The sequence below is a fragment of the Danio aesculapii genome, chromosome 17 (assembly GCF_903798145.1).
Source record: "Danio aesculapii chromosome 17, fDanAes4.1, whole genome shotgun sequence".
In the NCBI taxonomy this organism is placed as follows: domain Eukaryota; kingdom Metazoa; phylum Chordata; class Actinopteri; order Cypriniformes; family Danionidae; genus Danio; species Danio aesculapii.
In genome coordinates, this window is record NC_079451.1 from 12,362,185 (window position 1) to 12,386,899 (window position 24,715).

The 24,715-nt window shown below is 43.1% G+C and overlaps 1 protein-coding gene across 1 annotated transcript in view; it reads left to right on the forward strand.

Moving 5' to 3' along the window:
- The window catches only part of eml5 (EMAP like 5), a 239,066-nt gene that overhangs the window by 145,692 nt on the left and 68,659 nt on the right, over positions 1–24,715 (forward strand). Inside the window, exons 9-15 of the mRNA XM_056476502.1 lie at positions 2,568–2,824; positions 6,830–7,042; positions 7,436–7,603; positions 9,375–9,481; positions 9,810–9,928; positions 12,968–13,154; positions 13,257–13,362. Of these exons, the coding sequence (XP_056332477.1) occupies positions 2,568–2,824; positions 6,830–7,042; positions 7,436–7,603; positions 9,375–9,481; positions 9,810–9,928; positions 12,968–13,154; positions 13,257–13,362 (1,157 nt within the window). The remainder of the gene's footprint in view (positions 1–2,567; positions 2,825–6,829; positions 7,043–7,435; positions 7,604–9,374; positions 9,482–9,809; positions 9,929–12,967; positions 13,155–13,256; positions 13,363–24,715) is intronic.

Sequence of the window (24,715 nt, forward strand, 5' to 3'; positions counted from 1 at the left end):
CACACACACGCACACACACACACACGCACACACACACACACACACACACACACACACACACACACACACACACACACACACACTCACCGTTCGCCTAGAGTAGAGCGCCAGTTCAGCTTGCTGGGTGCAATTTAGACAGCTCCCTTGAATCTGAGCTGAAATATTTTGAAACTTGACCGTTGCATGTGTGTAGGAATAGCTGGCGATCCGTAAACAAAGAGGCACGCGTCGCGTTTTCAACGTGGCTTTACACGCGATATGAGAAAATAAAGAGTTAACCTGATACAGTACACGCGGTTACAAGTAACAAAACACAACTAAATGCATAATTTGCAAGCTAGAGTAAACGAGGCAACAGTTTTAATCGCACGTACTTACACTTGTGAAATGGGGGAAGAAACTGATTCATGATGCACTAATCCATGTTCTGACAGTCCTTACTGATCCTTCCTTTTACAAACCGATGAAGTCTTCTTTTTAAGCATGTAATTTCCAGAAGCACTCGATCTGCTCAAGGCTGGGCTATATTGCTGAGGTTTCAACTTTAATTAGACTGTCAATAATATCCATCTGCACAGCGTGACTTCATTCGACCGGTGTCTGTGTGCATCTCTGTGTGTGTGTGTGTGTGGGGCTTTTTTTCTGTGTTAGTGGGCGGGGCCGCAGGTTTCAAATCTCCCGGGTTTGCGCTTGCAACTACTTGTGTTTCGTAGCTGCGTCATCACGAAACACCTAATGACTCGTTATCAAGATGACTCGTTTGAAGCACTATTAGTCGACTCTTTTATAGATGAATCAATAGTTTTAAACACTGTACACTATCAGATTTAAGCCTTAGCTGGATATTTCACTTCACTTAGAGCTATGCTACACACTACATGGAAGGGCATTTTCAAAAACCCATAATATGGGCTCTTTAATAATGTTTTGAGTTAGCTTTTTAGCATTCTACTTTCAGTTGTCTTTCATTTTTGTATACTTTATTTATGCTTTGTAGAAATAATTTTGTTATGCTTCTGTAATTTTTATTAGTTTTGTATATTTCAATATATATTAAATATATTTTTTGTTTTTTTAAATAGATTTTTGTTTGTTTGTCGTCATTTGGTTACTTTTACATTCAGATTTAGTTTTTAGAGTTATTACATTTTATTTAGTTTTACTTATATTTTTGTATTTATGTATTATATATTTTTTTAATTACCAAAAATTATATTTAATAGTTATATGTGATCTTTGGAAAGATTAGTTCATATTGTTAAATGTTCATTTCATAGTTATATAGTTATATATCATTAGGTATATAACTAATGAACATTTAACATTTATCTTGAAAGCCGTAAACACGTAACGAAAATATTGTTAGATTTGACTTGGTGGCATGCCATTTATTATTTTATGAAATCATTTAAAAGGTTAGTAATAGGAAATAAATTGACAATAAATACTTAAATTTGCATGTTCTAACTGGCTTTGACTATATATTTTTTACTTAAAATTAAAAGGGTTTCTTAAAATCTAATTGGTACTTGATTGAGGCGATTACAAGATGAGGCTGCTGTCAGCTGTAATCATTGACTAATACACATATTTAAAACGAGCTAAAAGATCTGATACTATTATGCCTCGTTTTCACTGAGTGGTACTGTACAGTACGGTATAGGTCACCTTTATCAGGCTTGTGTCTCCACTGCCAAATGGTACCAACAGAAAGTTGCAGTCGACATCATTCTCGTTTGAAGTTTACATATCATATGAGAAGCACTTCATACTAAACAAATGCTTTATAGTGCTTTAAAGTTAAAACCACTCATGCTTTTAGACGGCCTTGCAAACAACAACAGGACACACGGCAGATTCTGCTCTTCTTGGCTCTGTGGCTGTTCATCAAGACAACGGCAAGGTTTGCTTAAGCTTGGGTCAAACATGGCTCATTATTATATTTAAATATTATTATTATTATTGGCCTTTATTAAGTGGATAGGACAGTATTTCAGTCTGGAAGTGAAGTGGGAGAGAGAGAGGGGGTAGGGATGGGAAATGTCCTCGAGCCAGGATTCGAGGACGCCCTGAAGTGCTATTGCACCATATGTCAGTGCACCAACCACTAGGCTATTGCGCCAACATATGTATATATTATTAGTGTAATGTCTTGGCTGTGTATTTAAAAATGGCGCTTCGTTTGTTTTCATTCCTCTGGCATGTACAGTACATGTGCTAGGGACGTTTCTCTGTAAACCAACAGTGTTCAGCTGAGCATCTAGCTCCGCCTTTTGGTACCCTTTTGTTATGCTAGGTACCCTTTGGAAAGGGTACCCAAAAAGTGGTATGGTACCACTGTACGGTTCACTTTTTGGTACCTTTTGACAGTGAAAATGAACATAAAACCCTACCGAACTGTACCGTATCACTCAGTGGAAACAGGCCATTACTGACTCATTTAATTCAGCTGGCCCTTTCCCTGCTAGGAGTGTGTTGTGAGCTTTGCCACTTGTTATAAAGCAGCCTAAAATAAGCCACAGCACCATAAAGCATGCAAATCTGTGAGAACTGTACTCATTTTGCAGAGACATGACGGAGGTGGTCCACATTAAGGACCGTAAAGAGGCCATCCATGAGGTGAAGTACTCCCCTGACGGAGCACACCTTGCCGTGGGCTCCAATGATAACTCAGTGGATATCTACGGTGTTGTGCAGCGATACAAGAAAGTGGGCGAATGCGTGGGCTCCAGCAGCTTCATCACACACATGGACTGGTCCATGGACAGCAAGTATCTGCAGACCAATGACGGAAACGGTCGGCGGCTCTTCTATCGGATGCCCAGTAAGAACTTTGGGTTGACTTTTTTACAGTCAAAAGCAAAGGAGTTCATAAAATGTAAATTTTTCAAGATTATTAAAAGTACAAGATAGTATTCAGATAGTATTCAGTATTAGTACTAAATAATATTCAGTTTAAAGTGCAGTTTAAAGGCTTAACTAGGCTAATTAAGATAACTAGGCAAGTTAGGGTAATTAGGCAAACCATTGTATAAAAGTGGTTTATTTTGTAGACAATTAAAAATATATATTTCTTAAGAGAGCTAATAATATTTACCTTAAAAAAAGTTTTTTTTTAAATTTATTTTAGCTGGGATAAAGCAAATAAGACTTTCTCCAGAAGAAAAAACATAGGAAATACTGTGAAAAAATCCTTGCTCTGTTAAACATCATTTGGGAAATATTTAAAAAAGAAAAAAAAATATCATAGGATGGCTAATAATTTTGTCTTCAACTGTTTTTGCCAATACAGTACTTCTTTAATGAAAATAAAATTGTCCATTGTTAGTTCATTAACACAATGTGTTAACACACATTTTAAAGGGGTGGTCCACTACAATATCCTATTTTAAACTTTAGTTGATGTGTTATGTAGCTGTGTGAACATAAACAGCATCTCTGAAGGTAAGACGCTCAAAGTTCAATGCAAAGGGAGACCTTGGTTTTTACAGAGTTAGCTTAGCAAAACCTACAATGGATGAATTTTGGGGAACTACAAAAAATACTTTCGGGCCTGTGAGATCACACACTGCACAGCTAAGGGGCGTGGCCAAAGGCACTGTAATGTTACAGCAGAGGGAGCTAAGATGTCGTCCAAACGCTGCAATTTCCACAGAGCTTCTTCTGTTTCTGTATTTGGTCTTCCAAATGACATGACACAAAGACAGAAGTGCTTAAAATTCAATATTAATTATGTTCCTGAGAATTATAAAATACATCCCACCATGTGGTGCATCCCACATCTTGTGCTTTATTCCTCTGTCAACAGTGTCACTGGATATCACAGTACAATAACTTAACCTAAGCACCAGAGAAAAATAAAAATAAACATTGGCCCCGCGCACATGCGCTTCTCGTGTTACACGGGTCTACAGACAGTTCACACACACACACACACACACACACACGCACGCACACACACACACACACACACACACACACACACACACACACGCACACACACACAAAGGCGATCTCTCTTAAAGGAGCCGCACCCCATTTTTGCTCGTTACAGACACTAGTCAGATTTTATTTTAGAGAGCGGGCATGAGGTTGATTGACTGTTTACGACAACTGTTCACGGGCGTGAAGTGGAGCCAATCCGCGAATCGCAGCACATTATGATACATTGAGGGCAGGCCTTTCAGAGGAGCTAGGAAATATGACAGTCGTTTTCATGTTAGCTGAGTAGCTGTATATAATCAAAGTAAGATTTATGAAAAAATAACATGATTTCTTTCAAGTGAAGCATGAGCACACATTGCTTTGCATCTTATAAGCACAACCAAGCCTTAAAATTACATTCTGGACCACCCCTTTTAACAAGCATAAATGTGGATGTTAAAGAGCTCCTATTTTGCATTAAAAAGGTCATATTTTGGTTTTGGGGGACTCCAACAACAGTCTGATATGCGTGCATGGTCAAAAAACATTCATTGTCTTATAATTTGCATTTATTTTTTCCCAAATTATTCCAGCGACTCCCATATGAAACGTTCAGCAAGTGATTTGTTCCCAAACCCCCCTTAGCGCGAAGCTAAACTGTGCTGACTGGACCGATGACCCAGTCTGTTGTGATTGGTTGAGTGGGTTTAGCGCGAGACAGAAAGAAATGCCCACCACGGCTACAGTATGAAGTAGCAGAAAGTATGTGAGAGCCCAATGCAGGAATGCAATAAAGCAATGCAGTTGAACACCAGCATATTACTCTACTCTTAAACCTAACCCCAAGTAATAATGACACACATTCGGTATTTATCAACATAGTGGCAAAAGTTGAACTATTTCGAAAACTGACCATGCCGTACTTGTGAGGAACAGCTGATGGTGGCCATAGCAACAAACAGCAGAGGATCACTAGCTCAGAAACGCATTTAAATCAGTAAAGGAAGAAGCACGCATCATGTTTTTAATGTAGTTTTGGATGCGATATGTGAACAGCTCCATACAGATTTAACCTGAGAGATACAGTACAAGCAGTGATCTATAATAGATATGTGATTACAAGCCGCACGGGGCCATTACAACTTATAACACACAATTAAACACATATTTTGCAAACTACACAAAACGAGGCAACAATTTTAATTACATTTACATGGTATGATCCGGAGGAAGAAGAAACTGTTCCATTTGAACTGTAAAAGTTACTGACAAATTCCCTGTCAAAGTCTGAAAAAGTCCCATAGTCTCTGCTGCTCCTTCAATAGCAAACAGCCGGCGAATCCTGCTCTGCAGCGTAGGTTGTTGTATCAATCATCTGAAAAATGACAGGAACAAACACAGCACTAGGTTGGCTATACTGTGGTGTTGTTGTGAAAATGAACTTTAACTCTTTATTTCCCCTTAGCCGAATCTCCATCTGTCAGTGATCGTCAACTTTGTGTCATGATCAGTCCCGCGATCCCCTGCGCCTCCGCTAGTGTGTGGAAGGAATGCACATTTTACTGGAACTGGAACTACATATTTGGTGATGTACCATGTCGGCGTCGATGCGATCAATCAAAAAATCCGAACCCAACTCGATTTATTCGACTCTGAGTCAACTATTTCGCTAAAAAATCTATAGTTTTAAACAAGGTGCACTTTTAGACCTCAGCTGGATGTTTTCATTCACTTTGTACTGTGTTACACACTGCATGGAAGCTCATTTTCAAAAACCCATAATAGGGGCTCTTTAATAATGCATTAGTAAATGTTAAACTATAATTAATAAATGGCTGTACAGGTATTTAGCAGCAGTGTTGGGGAAAGTTACTTTAGAAAGTAATGCATTACAATATTGAGTTACTCCTGAAAAAAGTAACAAGTTGCATTACTTAGATACTTTTTATAATAAGTAATGTGTTACATTACTTTTGAGTTACTTTTGTGTTGCTTTTTATTACCTGGCTTAGGCTTTATCTCTTTCAGAACTTAATAATTTTTCTTTCTTTTTAAAAGAGGAGCTCTGCCATTAACAATGAACTGTATAACCTGCACCTTCAAACCTTTAAAAAAACACATAAAAAATTATATTTTAGGATAATGTTATCTGAGAACTTCCAGGCCCCAGAGCTATACATGCCATATATACAGATTATTTATAGTTTAAAGCAATGTTTTTACTACTTTTGTACTATTTGTCTTAAGTAAAATCACTGTCCATTGGGACTATAATCCCCTTTTTCTTTTCATCGTTGCGTTCAACACATTCTCTCATTGAATGGAGATTCATTGTGATTACTTTAATTTTAATTCAGAAATAAAAATTTTAAAAGCTAATTAATTAAACTAAAAGTAATTTACTTTATATTTTCAAAAAAGTAACTCAAATATTATTACTTATTTTTTAAAAGTAATTCTAAAAATATTCTAGTCCCAAGATGCAAGTCCACAAAAGGAAGGAAAAACATTTTTAAAACATTCTAAGTCACTTCAATGGCTCAACTGTAATCATGCAAAGCTCCAAAAACAATTTTGAATTTTGAATGTTTTTTAGTTGTTTTTTTTTTGCATGTTGACACCTTATGTTTTGCCATCTATTGAACACAAAAGAAGAAGATGCTGATTGATTGATTTTACAATCAGCCAGCATTCTTCAAAATAACTTATTTTGTGTTCAACAGAAGAAAGAAACTCAAATAGGTTTTGAACAAGTGAAGGCTGTGTGAATGACAGACTTTTCATTGTGAACTATTCCTCATAAAAAAACATAGATCATTTAAGACAAAAATTTTACATAGTTTTTTTTTACCTTTTTATAATTCATCACTCAATCTTGATTGTCATTGGTTTTGACTGTGTTTAGGTGGCAAGGAGGTGACCAATAGGGAAGAGCTTAAGCTGGTCCAGTGGTCCTCTTGGACTTGTGTCCTCGGGCCGGAGGTGAACGGGATCTGGCCCAAATACTCTGATATCAACGACATCAACTCTGTAGATGCCAACTTCAGTAGTCAAGTTTTAGTAACAGCGGATGATTATGGATTAGTTAAGTTATTTCGGTACCCATGTATAAGAAAAGGTGGGTTTCTTTTTCTGTTTTGTAACTGTCTTGTAAATTGATTCTCCAAGTGGACAAAATGATGGAAAAACATTTGCGATAGAAGAAAACATATAGATGATCGCTCACAAACACATTTACATTTAAATTCTTTCATAAAGGTATTGAGATCCCATCTAGTTTTCAACCAAGATTCATTCTCCAACAAAATACCTTATTGTTGAACCAATAAACTTTGAGTTTTGCAAGACTGGATCCAAAAAAGAAGTGTTATACTATAGTATTTATTCTTCCATCTCCCTCTTTTGTTTTTACCATCACTATATCTGTTTTCTGGTTCTGTACTTTTATGTCAAAGATTTTCTGTAACGTTTTGTTCTTACTTCTCATCTTTTGTGTTATTTTCATTTCCAGGTGCAAAGTTTAAAAAATATTTAGGGCACTCAGCGCACATAACCAATATCAGATGGTCACATGATTATCAGTGGGTGATTACTATTGGTGGAGCCGACCACTCTGTGTTCCAGTGGAAGTTTGTTCCTGAAAGAAAGTCAAAAGACACTCTTTATATAGCTCCTCAAGGTGGGAAACACTTTGTTAAATATCTTGACCAACATAGACAATGAGATTTGATTTCAACCAAATGATATGTCAGCAAACCAACACTAATTGGAAGAAACCATAATTGTCTATGCTGCTATACAGATTTTAAAGTTTTTTTTAACTTTTTTTTAAGTGCTTAATTATATTGAATGTACAGTTGAAGTGTATACTTAGAGTACAGTACTTTATAGACACTTTTTCTACACTTATTCTTTCTAAAAGTGCACTTTATAGTAGTCACAAGTGTGATGTTTTGACTAGAAGGGAATCGAATGTTATTTTTAAGCTGGCTTCACTCCTAATGCGAATTTAAGTATTTGAAAGAGTAGATTACATACAAAGTCAATGCAAATGTGCAAATAATTTTGAATTTCTGCCTGGTGGAGCGAATGATGCAGAATGTGAGTTTTTAGCAAGTAAAAAAACCCTGCATTTTCTGAGTTATGCATTATGTTATTGATCAGATTACTTAAATTTAATAACAACTTTTTGACAGATGGATTTATTAGCTTGATTTTGCTTCGAAAAAATTCGAACATGTCACCAATCTAAGTAAACATTTCTAAGGGGCCCATCACACCGAACGCGCTTTTATGTTTCAAAAATGCGATATTGGTGCGCTTTTTATGTCACTGGGCAACGACTGAATCAGCTGGGTATTGTGGCCATTAGTAAATCATTTAAAAAAGGCGCCTCTCATCGCAAAAAGTGTGTTCGGTGTGATCGGTGTGAAGGTGATGTTGACTTGACATTTTTACTATATATGGATAACAGCTAAAGTAATCCATACATACAAAGAAAACAAAACTAATTAGTTTACAAATTAAGTTATGTGTCATAAAATGAAATGATAAAGGAAAAAGTATTGAAAACATGAAGAAAGGGAGGTATAAAAAGCCATGAAAAGCCCAGACAGCAGTCGAAATTTCTTAGTAGCTAGAAAGCAACCCTGTCCCTCACCAGTGTAAATGAATATTAGCTGCTTCAGTCCAACATTTGCATTACCATGATGATGAAGATTCAGGATGGACATTTTAGCAAGACAATAATCCCAAACACAGCCAAAAAACTGGATTCAGAAAAGAAAACAAAATTGATAGAATGTCCCAGACAATAACCCTGATCTGAACCCAATAGAAAATAAGAACTAAAGCTAAGAGTTGATAAAGTGCTTTTTGGTGAACGTGTTGAAGTCTGGGGAAAAAATCAACTCTTGAAGCTGTGTTTTGTTTTGTTGTACTTTTAATTTTTTCCCAACAGCACATATAAATAGCAGTATATGTTTTGATTAGGCACACCAGTCATATGCTACATTATATGTTATTTGTTTTATTGGTTTTACTCTAAACCTACTGAATCTCTTAAAGAAATTAATCAATATCAAAATAGTGGCAGTGCTTCTGAAACATGCTAGATTTTACAGTAACACACCTTTACACTAATGCAAGTAGTATCTATCTTTTTTCTTAGCATGTTGATGCTCAGTCTACCACGTCACTGTTCACTTTCCTAATAGTTTTCTCACTGCTCACGTTGGCAGTTCTGCTTTTAGCCATCAGCAGTTTTCTTAGTGATAAATCCATAAAGAGGAGGGGCAGCACTTAGAAATGACTAATAAGTTACTGTGGGGTTCTCTGGAGAACATGATAAATGGAGTCGCTGCTAATTTGTTAATTCATTTATTTGTTTAACTTGAGTGGAATGCATAATCAACACGGGAGTTAAAGTTTTTGCCCTCTACATCATACAGAGACGTTAATAGACTCACACAGCGAGGAGTCCGACTCGGATCAGTCAGATGTGCCTGAGATGGACTCGGAAATCGAACAGGAAACACAACTTACTTACAGACGACAGGTTTGTGCACTGTAAAAAATGCTGGGTTCCACAAAGTGTATTCATGTTGTCCTAATGCAAATAGATAAAGTTTAAACTTAATTGTTTTGACAAATTTAAGTGGATTGAACATAAATCAATTCAGTTGCCCCAAAAATACCAGGAATTGTGTTGTTTCAGCATCATTTTAAGAAAGTAGTTTGAAAAAGCAGCACAAATGATTTTTTGAGTGTGATGACATGATTGTTAAAGTCATTTGTATGTTTATCATGGGTCCTGTGCTAAACTGGATTACAATTCTTCTTTGTTTGGTGTTTGATGAGTTTTAAGATGAAAATATGTTGTCCAGGTTTACAAAGAAGATCTACCTCAGCTTAAAGAGCAGAGTAAGGAGAAGCATCGCGCCATGGCCATGAAGAAGAGAGAAAGAGCTCCGGCGAGTGGAATGAGGTTGCACTTTATTCATGGGTAAGGGCTTCAACACTGCATAAGATGCATTTATTACTTATTGTTTTTGTCTGGTTTCTAGTCCAAATATCTAAAAATTCTTAAATCAAGAAGAATTTTCTAGACACATACAAAATATTGTCTTGTTTTAGAAAAAATGTGCCGAAATTAAGAGGGTTTTTCCTTAAAACAAGCTAAATAATTTTCCAATGGGTTAAGCAAAATAATGTCTTTTGGCTTTGAATAAGGATTAATTTCCATTGGCAGATTATTTTGCTTGTTTTAAGGAAATACTTACTTTATTTCTAAAAACTAGACAGTATTTTGTACTTTTTGTCTAAAAATGCTTCATAATTTAAGAATTTTTTGATATTTGGAGAAAAAACAAGACAAAAACTATAAATAGTATTCTCAAAGCCACACTGACTAAATCTCAAAACCACGCTGACAGCCTTCAAGATTTTATATTTAAGAAGTTCTTTGAAGAGTAAATATCCATTCCCAAACATAAACATAGTTATTGCATTATTTCTACACAAACAGTGTTACAAGCAGCCAAACCAAAATGACCTGTCATTTTCTGCTAGTATGTTCTTTTTGTTTAGAATTTTTATAGCATTGAGTGGCAGTAGTTGCAAAAAATATACAGTATTAAAATAATATAAATTTAAATGATAATATAAATATAAAATTATAGTATAACAGTTATGAGGATGGGCGACATGGTGGCTCAGTGGTTATCACTGCCGACTCACAGCAAGAAGGTCACTGGTATGAGTCCTGGCTGGGCCAGTTGGCATTTCTGTGTGGAGTTTGCATGTTTTCCCCATGTTAGCATGGGTTTCCTCCAGGTGTTCCGGTTTTTCCCCACAGTCCAAAGACATCTGCTATAGGTGAATTGGGTAAACAAAATTGGCTGTAGTGTATGAGTGTGTGTGAATGTGAGTTTATGGATGTTTTCCAGTACTAGGTTGCAGCTGAAAGGGCATCCGCTGTGTACAACAAATGCTGGAATAGTTGGCGGTTCATTCCACTGTGGCAAACTGTGATGAATAAAGGGACTAAGTCGAAGGAAAATGAATGAATGAGTTATGGGGACAATAAAAAAATAGCACCAAAATTAGTACAACAGCTTGACATATAGACTATACCAAACAAAAAACTAAGCAGAATGAGCCAATAAAAGCACAGGATAACTTTGAAATCAACAAGAAACTATAAATAAATCATGTAAAAAATTACAATACAGTACTTTACATTTACAGAACTTTAAGATCTTTCTAAATGCACACTTTATGGGAATGTCGCAAGTGTGATGTGTTGACTAGCATATCACATGTAAAGGTGGGTATTGAAAATTATTTTAAAGTCTGTTCACACTGCCATGTTTCCCTAGGTGTCTAGGAAAAAAGCGACATTTTGAAAATTAAAAATTATTTTATTGAGTAGAAGTGAAAAAGGAAATTCCCAGAGTAACATTTTATTAGTTTATTTCCATGTTCAAACTAGTAAAGCCACCAAAGAATAGGCAATTGTGAGCTATTTACAATGTAGAAAATCTTTTTTTAAGACAAAAATAGTGCAGGTTAACTTAGGGGAAAAGGAACTAGAGTGGTGCCAAAGCAAAGAACTAAACAAAACCAAAAAACACATAATCTAGAATACAAAACACTTCTAAGCTTAGTAACCAGAAATCAAAATGTGACCTAAATACACTTCCTAAACTAATAAACATAAAATACTCACCCACTTACTAACCAGCAAACAATTTTGTGTTTAATAGACGTCTAATAGACATCTATACGTACATGTAGACGTACATGAGAAACTAAAACAAGGCTAAACTTGGGCTGTCAGTGATAATCTAATAGACAACCAAGAATAGGCCAGAACTAGACTAGTCATTTCTGTTTATTTGATGACTAGTCTAGTTTTGGCCTATTCATTAGATTTTCACTGACAGCCCAAATTTAGCCTTGTTTAAGCCAAGACGACTATGTTTAGACGTCTATTGGACATCTATTAGACATATTATCTTTTAAAAACAAAAAATGCTTGCTGGTAGTGCTGGCAGTGTATCTAAACACTTATTTGACTACTGGAATAATGTTTGCTTACCTATTCCTTTTTTTTCCCTCTAAGGAATTGAAAACTCTTTTAAACCATGTTGAATCTTTTTTGTGATAGGTTTTAGGTGACACCAGAACTGAAAACTTAAATAAATAAAGACCATAAGTGTACATCGCAAATATAACACACGTAAAAATTTAATACATCTTTATTTTTATACTGCTTTTACAATATAGATTGTGTCAAAGCAGCTTATCATAAAAGAAGTTCTAGTAAATTGAAACTGTGTCAGTCCAGTTTTCAGAGTTGAAGTTCAGTTTAGTTCAACACAACATAATCATTAGCTATGAAAGCAAACGAGTAAGTTTTATGTAATCATTAGATCATTGGTGAAAATCTCGTTGGTCATGTATACAAAATATCTCTAACCATTTTGTCCACTTAACACCCCCAGCAAATGTGCATAATTTTTCCTTTTACCTGTCATTTATATGTCACAATGCATGAACTAAAACACAGTGTTCTCTTGCTTCTCAAGTCCCATGATCAAAAGTGCTAATCACATTGCTTGACCAGTTTTTAAAGTGGCGCATCAAATGAAAAAAAATTGGTTCAATTATTCTTTTACACGTAGCGTTTTGCAAATTGGTTTTGCACGCTCACATTGGCACCCTTTCATTAGTCACCACATGTTAAAAGTTGGTGATACATTTGCAAAAATTGTTCTGGCAGACACTGGCATATACATTTTTTAATTAAAAATCATGATTGACAGATTTTTGAAACAAATTATTTAACAACGCCTTCACAACACATTTAAATGCCTCCATCTACTGCTTTCATTATGTCACTTACAGAGTAAAGTGTGTTGGCGAATGCATTGAAAAGATTCAGGTCTTTGAGAGATGGATCTATACATCAATACATTGCATTACATGACTCATTCCTGTATAGTCTAATCTAATGTGTGAGCGTGGTTGTGTGTTTCAGTTACAGAGGTTATGACTGCAGAAGTAACCTCTTCTACACTCAGACTGGTGAGATTGTGTATCATGTGGCGGCTGTTGGAGTGGTGTATAACAGACAGCAGAACACACAACGCTTTTACCTGGGTCACGATGATGACATTCTCTGTCTGGCCATCCACCCTGTCAAAGACTATGTAGCCACAGGCCAGGTACAGTCAACTGTGCACCATTCATGTTTGAGAGAAACATAGAGAGCAGAGAGGTTTCTCTACTCTATACATCAACATCACCTCATGGTCTGTGTTATTCAGGTGGGTCGTGATTCGTCAATCCATATATGGGAAACAGAGTTTTTAAAGCCGCTGTCTGTGCTTAAAGGATTCCACCAGTTTGGTGTGTGTGCACTTGACTTCTCAGGTAGGAAATATTACCTAGTATTTGCACTATTGGGCTGTTGGATGCATGATTCTCATTAGTTGATTCTACAGCATAAAGTTATTTTCAAGAAAGCACATCACTATGTAGTTTAAGACATATCTTGGTTACATTAAATTGTTTTATACTATAGGGCTGTTGAATGCACAATTCTAATTGACTGGTGAACTTTATATAGTGTGTATTATTTTCTACTAATTAAACCGTCTGTTTTCACATGTCTGTTAGTTTCTTATGTATACTATGGGGCTGTTTAATGCACATTTCTGATTGGCTGGTAAAATTGTAAGGTGTCCAGTTGTTTTTAGAGAAACGTATAGCTTCACATCAGGGCTGCGTCACCACCTCGGGTGTGTATTATTTTCTAATAATTCAACAGTCCATTGCCAGTTATTTCCTTATATATACAATGGAGCTGTTGAATGCACACTTCTGATTGGCTGGTGCACATGCTTGCGTGTTATAATTGTACAGCTGTTCCAGTCAAGTCTTGATAGAAACTGTACAATATCACTTTGCTGAATGATTTTAGTTATTTCACAGCCTACAACAAGAACAAAAAATCAACAGAGGCTCATTCTGAAAACGTAGCCCTTTATACATTACTGGAGACTCTGAAATATGTAGCCAGAAGTGCATATGGCTTTAAAACGAATTCTATAGGGCGGTATGACGCCACCGACGGCTTCTGTTCCTTTTTGCGCTTACCAGCTGACTGCTTACCTCCGTATGAACAGCTTTTAAAAATAAACAAATAAATAGGGTGAGAATGTGGTAAAATCTGAAAACGTGGTTTTAGATTCTTACCCTATTATTTTCTTTAAGCATTTCATTGCATTTCTTTTTCTGGATCGCTTTTGAAAACACTGTCAATTGGGTTTAGGAAAGTGGGTGGGCAGGTCAATCTGTGCTTTTGAAGACACTATCGGTTGGGTTTAGGGAAGGAGGAGGGTGGGTCAGTTGATCGGTCAGTCAGACAGTCAGTCAATTAGTCGGTAGTAGCCTCTGGTGAATTTATGTGAGACAGGCAAGCGTGAATGGCACTCGCAAGATAAATTTGAAATCTCAAACTGTGTACACAGCAGCCTCTGGTGGATTTGTGAAAACAAAAAATGCAAAAAAGTAGTCTTTGTTTTCACCAGCCAATCAAAATTGTAAAAGCGTAGGGCGCAAACGCATTAAGGGCATGTCAGAATCCACTTTTGCTAATATAAGGACAAAAAAAATCCGCTTTGCACTGTGGCGCATGGTCTAAAAGGGTTGAGCTTATTTTCTTAATGAGTTATAGGTGTGTTTTGAGAATAAACCAATCAAAGTCTCATCTCCCATTCCCTTTAAGAGTCAGTTGCGTCGCGCCGTAGCGCATTTGCTATTTACATGACGTAAAGTAAGTGTAAGTGGGAAAACTGAGCTTCCCCTTTGGATGGGGAACTCCAATGCTATGTGGAAACTTCCACTATGGGGATTTCGTCAGAAACCAATCATCTGAAAGAGTATAAAAACGGGCCAATGAAATGCCAATAAGTTGGCAGCATCAGCGTGCACAGCTGGCGTCAGTGACAATCAGTCATGCTATAAAGACGCAGCCAGTGCCATGCTCGACATCCTTTTCGCTTTCAGAGCCTTTCACGAAGCTTCTGAGAGAGTCTTTAAGGGTATCTCCAACCTGTGTCTACAGAGAGAGATCGAGAAGCAGCTTCTCCCGGTCCAGAGCGCGTATACGCAGTGGCAGATGGTCGAGCTGGGTATTTCTCCCTTGCCTGGCGTCCTTTGGGTCTGGTCCTCCAAGAGCTGTTTGTATATAGGAAAAAAGCTTTCCTAAAAGAGCAACGCGGTCGTGCAGCGCGTCTTTTTCAAGACGTCACTCCGACCGTGCGTTTCTGGATGCGGTGGTTTCCTATCCTCGGATAATGGGCACGAGCACATCGTTTCATGTCTGGGGGTCCAGCATGTTAATGCGGTGCTCGCGGGCAGTGCATGCCATCACTGATGTCATGTCTGTTGCGCAGTTAAGATCGCGGCTCGCTCTTGCAAAAGAGCCACCCACCCCAGTTGTCCCCCGCACTGTGGTTGGCACTCGGGCAGATCTGAGGGTTTCAGTGGGAGTAAATCCGCCGTCCCCGGGCCGCGGACCTCTCGCTCCTCCACGCGCTCCATCCAAGCTTCAGGTGAAGAGAAGCGCTCCGTCCTTGGATGGTCGCTCTCTCACCTGATGACACCGGGGGTCAGATGTCCATCGCTGCATCGGAGGATGGGCTGTCATTGTCTGATGAGGAAGCGAGCCCGCTTGCTCCCTCCCTCCGGGGTGGAGAGCGTGGCGTTGGCATCTAAAAAGCAGACGTGATGGCCGTGCTTTCTCGGGCTGCTTCGGCCGTGGGTCTGGTGATGGTTTATCCCCCAGCCCCGCGGCCGGACCGACTAGATGGGTGTGATGTGGAGGATATAAGGAGGCAAGACCTTCAAAGCCTCCCGTCCCCTTCTTCCCGAAAGTGCACAGTAAACTCACGCAGTCCTGAGGGCACTTTTTTCTGCCCGATCTCGTGCGCTTCCATCCTCACCATCCTTGGAGGTTGGGCTGTCAAGGTCTGACGAGGATTTGAACCCGCTCGCTCCGTCCGGGACTATGAGCGCGGCGTCGAATCCAGAAGCAGACTTTGCGGCTGTGCTCCCCAGGCTGCTTCGGCCGTGGCTCTGGAGATGGTTTATCCCCCAGCCCCGCGGCCGGACCGATTAGAGGGGTGTGATGTGGAGGATGAAGGCGAGACCTTCTAAGCCTCCCCATCCCCTTCTTCCTGGATGGGCACAGTAGGCTCACGCAGTGTGCTGCGTGCGCCTTCCCCCTCACTATGCATGCTATGGCCACCTACCAGCGCTACCAAGCGCAGGCGCTGGCCCGGCTGCGCGAGGATGGTTCCGACCCAGGACTGAGCATGCACTCCGCAACCGACTATGCTCTTACAAAAAAAAAGTCGGCTGTGTGTGCCCTGGGAAGGACGATGATCACATCCGTGATCCAGGAATGCCACCTCAGGCTAAACCTGGTGATGTGCGTGACGTTGACAAAGTTCGCTTTCTTAACTCACCCATATCCCAGGCTGGCTTGTTCGGCGACACTGGCGGTGAATTCGCCCAGGAATTCACGCCGGTGATAGAGCAGTCGGAGGCAATGGGCGAGGTCTCTATCGGCGGGATTGTATGACCGCTCCCCCCCCCGCCGAGCCATCCACATCCACTGCTTTTTCACCGAGGACGCCCGCCTGCAGCTTTGCTTCGCCACCCCCGCCTGCGCCTCCGGCCACGTGGCTGCGCCGAGCATCGCACAGGCAACCAGTGTCCCCCGCCCAGGGCGCCGCTAAGTTCGGTAAAACGGACCGCGAAGCGTCCCTGTGGCGGGCCATCTGGGGAGGAGGGAATTTGCTCTTTCCCCACTGGAGGGCGGGGCACGTTATTTAAAGGCAAAAAAAAAAAAAAAAAACGCCATCAAATCCTCAGTGAAAGAGCACTTTTCCCCTCCTCCAGATGTGACAGCCCGAACGCTGCCAGTCTGGGACGCTATGCCTTCCAGCTCGCAGGATCAGTGCATTTCGCCAATGGCTCACGGAGCGCAAGAGAACGGTCTCCTTTCTCTCCACTCCCAGCCCCTCTTCTGGAGTTTGAGTGCGAGACGAGAACATCTCCTCTCCTGCTCTCCTGTGGGACCCCAGCGCTCCCCGGATGAGCCCACTCACTCCACGGTGCCCCGCCGCTGGCACGTCAGCGATCGTGCGGGTGGGACTATTTGCGGGGGCTCTGCCTGCCTGGTTAGCGTGGGCCAGCCCTTCGCAATGGCTCATCCATACGACCAGACTCGGCTATGCGATTCAGTTCGCGAAACGGCCTCCCAGGTTCACGGCCGACCAGGGTCAGTCCTGCGTCCGCCCCTGTCTTGCGAGAGGAGATTGCTGTCCTCCTGGCGAAGGATGCAATCGAGCCGGCCCTCCAGCCGAGATGGAGCGCAGGTTTTACAGCCCGTACTTCATCGTGCCCAAAAAGAGCGGTGGGCTATGGCCAATCCTATATCTGCACATTTTGAACCGCTGCCTTCACAGGCTGCGCTTCGGAACGCTTACGCAGATGCGCATCACGCGATGCGTTCGTCCTCAGGATTGATTTGCAGCAATAGATTTGAAGGACGCGTATTTTCATATTTCCGCACTTCCACGCCACCGGCAGTTTCTGCGGTTTGCGTTTGAAGATCGAGCATGGCAATACAAGGTCCTCCCCTTCGGGCTCTCTCTGTCTCCGCGAGTTTTCACCAAGCTCGCGGAGGGTACCCTCGCGCCCCTTCGGCTCGCCGGCATCCGCACGCTCAATTATCTCGATGACTGGTTGATTTTTAGCCCACTCTCGGGAGCAATTGATTATGCACAGAGACAAGGTACTCCGGCACCTCCGTTGGGGTTTCAGGTCAACCGAGAAAAGAGCAAGCTCGCCCCCGTGCAGAGCATCTCCTTTCTCGGGTTGGAGCTGGACTCGATCACTATGGAGGCGCGCCTCTCACGAGAGCGCGCCGAGGTAATGCTGAACTGTCAGAGAGTTCGACAGGAAAAAAGTGGACCCCCTGAAATTATTTCAGAGGCTCCTGGGGCATATGGCATCCGCAGCCGCGGCCACGCCGCTCGGATTGCTCCATATGAGACCAGCATTGGCTTCACGATCGGGTCCCCAGACGCCCCACCTGGCGAGTCCCTTTGAGAGAGGACCTACTTCCTCAGGGAAAGGGCACCATCTGGCACCCTCGCTTAGTTCTGTGGAACCTCCACGTGGGGTCCATAAGACGTGACGAGGAAGACTTAGGTAACCTACCGTTGACGGTGGTTAATACCATCACTCAGGCTAGTGCACCCTCTACGAGGCATGCCTACGCCCTGGAGTGGAGTCTATTCACTGAGTGGTGCGCTTCTCGCTGAGAAGACCCCCGATCTTGCCAGATCAGTGTTGTGCTTTCTTTCCTTCAGGACAGGTGGAGCAAAGGCTGTCACGCTCCACACTGAGGGTTTACGTGGCCACCATCTCCACTCATTATGATGCGTGGATGGCGGCACCGTGGGGAGGCATAACCTCATCATCCGGTTCCTCAGAGGTGTGAGTCGGATGTTTCCACCCCGCCCCCCTCTCATGCCCTCTTGAGATCTCGCGGTAGTGCTACGAGCCTACGTGGGGATCCCTTCGAACCACTCGACTCAGTATCCTTGAGATTTCTATCCTTGAAGACAGCTCTGCTGGTCGCGTTGGCATCGGTTAAGAGGGTTGGGTACCTGGAGGCATTTTCGGTCAGTGACTCGTGCCTAGAATTCGGGCCGGCCTACTCTCACGTTGTCCTGAGACCCCGGCCCGGCTATGTGCCCAAGGTTCCTACCACGCCGTTGAAGGATCAGGTAGTGAACCTGCAAGCGCTGCCCGCGAAGGAGGCAGACCCAGCCCTTTTATTGTTGTGTCCTGTTTGCGCTTTGCGAATATAGGGGGACCACATTCAGAGCCTTAGATCCTCTGACCAGCTCTTTGTCTGTTACAGTGTTCGGCAGATGGGAAGTGCCGTATCTAAACAGAGGTTGGCCCACTGGATAGTGGTTGCCATCTCCCTCGCCTTTTGGGCCAGGGTGAGCCGTGTCCCCCGGGGGTGAGAGCGCACTCCACTACGGAGCATCGCATCCTCCTGGGCGTTAGCACGCGGTGCCTCTCTGACAGACATTTGTAGAGCTACGGGTTGGGTGACACCCAATACATTTGCAAGGTTACAATCTGCGAGTGGAGCCGGTTTCCTCAAGGGTATTAGGTAACCCTTGGTGATTGAGGAAACAATTCGGTTGAGGTGTCGAAACACGCTTGCTGCGCCACTCTCCCTAACCCGGAGACACGTGCGCTTTTTCAGCTTTGTCAGTTTAGTTCCCCATTTCTTTGGCGAACCCTGCAGAGTTCCTCCGAGGCCCCCAGCACCTGACTCAGCGGAGGAGTCAGGTGTTGGCCCGTTACGTTGTCGGCATGCCCGCTGGTCAGCCCGCGTTCTGGGTATAGGTGCCTGCTATGCGTGATCCCCGCTGGCGATCCCATACGTTCACTCGGTATAGTCCCCCCTTCTAGGGCAGGCTCGTGACCAATAGACCGGCTTTGTTCTGGTCTATAGAACAGACTATTATAGTTTCTCAAAATAGCAACGCGCCAGCAATGCGCCTCAACATGCCTCCTTTTTTAGATCAGAATGCCTATGGGCGCACATTTGAGCGCAAATGCATTTGCTATTTAAACAGCATGGCGCAAAACGTCAGAACGACTCTTGCGCCAAGCTGAAGCTAGCAAACAACAATTGCGTTGCGCCTTGCGCCACATTGCACCTGTCACGATCACCAGCGATCATACTCCCAGGTCGCTGGTTCTCTCACACATGAACTACAAATCCGCCATTTTGGGACTACATATTCATACATGCACTCCGTTCACACACACACGCTTCCTCATTTCCATTGATTAGACTCCCACAGCTGTTGCAGCTTCCAAGACTGATTACACACACTATTTATACATCACACTCACTCCCTGCCTTTGCCGAGTCTTGTTTACTGTATAGTGACTTTACAACGCGTTTCCTTGTCTTGTCTCACCGTGTATTTACCCTAGCCTTGTTTACTGAATTATCCTTGTCTGCCGCCTGCCTTCCGACCTCTCGCCTGTGACTGTTTACGATTCTGGACTGCCTATATACATCTGTTTGCACCTGTGTTGACCATTGCTTCTCTGACAACGAATAAACCTGCACGTGGATCCTAACCTCAGTTGTTTTTGTCACTCCCCGTGTTACAGAAGACTCGGCCACCCAAATATGGATCCAGCGGGGATTAAAATCATGTGCCTGCGTCAAGGAGCACGGTCAATTGAAGAATATGTGCAAGACTTCATTAATCTGGCTCATTTAACCAAGCTGAACGATGTATGCTTAATGATATTTTTCCACGGCGGATTATCAGAGCCACTTTATTCAGTCATGCCTCTGTGTGAACCCCAATGGTCAATAGAGAAGTATATCGAACTGGCACTACAAATGAGTGGGTCCCCCTTCACCGTGGGCGAGGTGGAGGAGACCCCTAAATATTTTTTGGGAGGGGGCAATGTACAGCAGGACCAGAGGACAACAGGGCTTGCTGTACATCCCACGGACACATTAATGCTGGCAACACCCATACTCCTGTCTCCAGCTCACAAGATGGCCGCTTCCAGTCCTCCAGCTCACAAGATGGCTGCTTCCAGTCCTCCAGCTCACAAGATGGCCGCTTCTAGTCCTCCAGCTCACAAGATGGCTGCTTCCAGTTCTCCGGCTCACAAGATGGTTTCCTGTTCCGAGTCTGTTCCTGCCTTTGTTCCTGCCATAGTTCCTGAAAGACCATCGCCAGAGCCACTACTGCCAGAGCCACTACCTGAGCCACTGCCACCAGAGCTGCCAGATCCTCCAGAGCTGCCAGATCCTCCAGAGCTGCCAGATCCTCCAGAGCTGCCAGATCCTCCAGAGCTGCCAGATCCTCTAGAGCTGCCAGATCCTCCAGAGCTGCCAGATCCTCCAGAGCTGCCAGATCCTCAGTCACTGCCAGAGCTGCCAAATTCTCCAGAGCTGCCAGACACTCAGTCACCGCCAGAACCGCTGCCAGAGTCACTGCCGCCGCCAGAGCCAATGCTGCCAGTACTGCCAGAGCTGCCAGAGCCACTGCCGCCAGAACTGCCAGAGCCACAACCGCCACCGCCGCCTGAGCTTCTTGAATGGTTGCCACCGCCGCCTGAGCTTCTTGAATGGCTGCCACCGCCGCCTGAGTTTCCTGAATGGCTGCCACCGCCGCCTGAGTTTCCTGAATGGCTGCCACCGCCGCCTGAGCTTCTTGAATGGCTGCCACTGCCGCCTGAGTTTCCTGAATGGCTGCCACTGCCGCCTGAGTTTTCTGAATGGCTGCCACCGCCCCCTGAGCTTCTTGAATGGCTGCCACCGCTGCCTGAGTTTCCTGAATGGCTGCCACCGCCGCCTGAACTTCTTGAATGGCCGCTGCCGCCTGAGCTTCCTGAATGGTTGTCGCTTGAGCTTCCTGAATGGCCGCCGCCACCGCCTGAGCTCTCTGAATGGCCGCCGACGCCTGAGCTCCCTGAATGGCCGCCGACGCCTGAGCTCTCTGAATGGCCGCCACCGCCTGAGCTTCCTGAATGGCTGCCGCCGCCGCCTGAGTTTTCTGAATGGCCGCCGCCGCCGCCTGAGCTTCCTGAACCGCTGCCGCCGCCGCCTGAGCTTCCTGAATGGTCGCCGCCGCCTGAGCTCCCTGAATGGTCGCCGCCGCCTGAGCTCCCTGAATGGCCGCCACCGCCTGAGCTCCCTGAATAGCCGCCGCCTGCGCTTCCTGAATGGCCGCCGCCTGCGCTTCCTGAATGGTTGCCGCCTGCGCTTCCTGAATGGCCGCTGACGCCTGAGTTTCCTGAATGGCTGCCAACTCCGCCTGAGCTTTCTGAATGGCCGCCGCCTGCGCTCCCTGAATGGCCGCCGCCTAAGCTTCCTGAATGGCCACCAGGTTCATATGACCCGCCGATGTCTGCTGAAAGTAAGGCTCCAGGCTCTCTGCAGCTCCATGCCCCAGACCCTCCGCAGCTCCACTATCCAGGCCCTCCGCAGCTCCACTCTCCAGGCCCTCCGCAGCTCCACGCTCCAGGCCTTCCTCAGCTCCACTCTCCAGGCCCTCCGCAGCTCCATGCCCCAGACCCTCCGCAGCTCCACTCTCCAGGCCCTCCGCAGCTCCATGCCCCAGGCCTTCCTCAGCTCCACGCCCCAGGCCCTCCGCAGCTTCACGCCCCAGGCCCTCCGCAGCTCCACACCCCAGGCCCTCCGCAGCTCCACTCTCCAGGCCCTCCGCAGCTCCACTCTCCAGGCCCTCCGCAGCTCCACGCTCCAGGCCCTCCACAACTCCACTCTCCAGGCCTTCCTCAGCTCCACGCTCCAGGCCCTCCGCAGCTCCACTCTCCAGGCCTTCCTCAGCTTCATGCTCCAGGTCCTCCTCCTCTACATGGTCCTGGCCCTCCATCCCTCCCCCTCTTCCGCCTCCGCTCCACCTCCCGCCTGATCAGTTTTAGGAGTGTCTGGAAGCCACTCTTAGAGGGGGGGCTCTGTCACGATCACCAGCGATCATACTCCCAGGTCGCTGGTTCTCTCACACATGAACTACAAATCCGCCATTTTGGGACTACATATTGATACATGCACTCCGTTCACACACACACGCTTCCTCATTTCCATTGATTAGACTTCCACAGCTGTTGCAGCTTCAAAGACTGATTACACACACTATTTATACATCACACTCACTCCCTGCCTTTGCCGAGTCTTGTTTACTGTATAGTGACTTTACAACGCGTTTCCTTGTCTTGTCTCACCGTGTATTTACCCTAGCCTTGTTTACTGAATTATCCTTGTCTGCCGCCTGCCTTCCGACCTCTCGCCTGTGACTGTTTACGATTCTGGACTGCCTATATACATCTGTTTGCACCTGTGTTGACCATTGCTTCTCTGACAACGAATAAACCTGCACGTGGATCCTAACCTCAGTTGTTTTTGTCACTCCCCGTGTTACAGCACCGGGTGTATGATAGGGTCCTTAGTGTTTACTGCATTACTGAACAGCATCATTACTACCATCCTACAGGTTTCAAATATGTTCATTTATTTAATATATGGAGACGATAAGCCGTGGCTTTCCAGGGTACATCATAGGCATTACAGTAAGAGCAGAATGTGCATAATAATGACCCTAGAAGATTAAGCTGATCATTTAAATCCTAAAACGGCACTTTCTATCACATCCAAAATAGTATCATGATCTGCATTTAAAGTAGGAGTAGTAAAGTATTTTGACGCTGGTAATGAAAAAGTCCATCCACCTGTAAGATAGATTTTATAAAACAACAGAAACTTTAATAGGAAATAAAAATAAAATATTATAAAACTATTTAATTTATTATTCCAAAGAGGTCTGCTGATTTTTTTGAAAGTACAGATAAATGGAGTTATTTAACACCAAACAAAAAACTGCCTGAAATGTGTTGTCAGTACAGTTTTATTTGCGCAAACCTACTGTATGTACGTTTAACCTATATAACAAATTAGCAAATTTGCTTAATGTAGCCTAGTCTTAACTGCATGCCTGTGAACAATGTCTGATTTGACCCTCAAACACTGTAGTTGCAACTGAGGCACAGATTGGTTTGGTTCACATTGTAACACATCAAGAGAATGTTGTTTTCTGTGTGGTAAAAGCAAATGCACTTTGTATTCACTTCCAGTAGAAGGCTTGAACTGATACATTAAATGTGAAGAGATGATACAATGCATAGGATATTTTTTTAACCTTGAATTCATGTAAACATACTGTATTGCGGGAGAACTCCAAAACAGAACAAGAAATCTTTGAAACAGCATAGTAGGAATGCTTCAAGATGCTTTCACTGAGAATCAAACCTGTGACCTTAGCATTGCAAAGAAAGCACAAACACTACTGTCTGAGCTACAGGAATGCATGTTAGTCTTCTAAAAGACACGGAGGGCTGTTGTATAAGACAGAATTAATTTCTAAATGACTTTCAGTTTGCATTCTGCGAAAACAACTGTCTGGATGTACTTTATCTCATTTGTTAAATGGCTACTTGCCACAAGCTGTAAAAATTTGAAACAAAACCTTGTTCTGAGCAGTAATAGTTCATTACTTCATTAGTTAAAGGCAAAGCTGACAGAAATGAAACCGGCTTAATGGATCATAAACTAACCTGCTCATTATTCAGCCACAAGATGGAGGGGTGTAGTATAAGTTTGAAGGGCTTTATTCTGCAAAATCTATGTCCTGGATGTACTGTATCCTGTTTTTAACACATATACTTGCCACAAAATGCAAAAAATTAGACACTACATTGTTGTGAGTCGTAATAATTTATTAATTCTTTAATTAAAGGCAAAGCTGACAGAATGGCTAAATGGAGCTGATGAAGAATACAGTAGCAATGTACAATAACCTGCATTATATTTGGGCCCAGTTTACACTGATGCGTTTTAGTTTTTAAAATGGCATTATAGAATGACACCAATCCACTTCCACACAGATGTTTCAGCTATAGTTTTTGAAAAGCTCTCCGTTCAAACTACACCAATGAAAACGCACATCACGTAAACCACACACACGCATGCACCGCGTATGCAGATGTCTGATCTTCAGTCAGTCAGCAGGTGCTTTGAGCACACCTCCCCAGATGAGAGCAGCACACATCAGACAGTTTATCAAGGATCTAC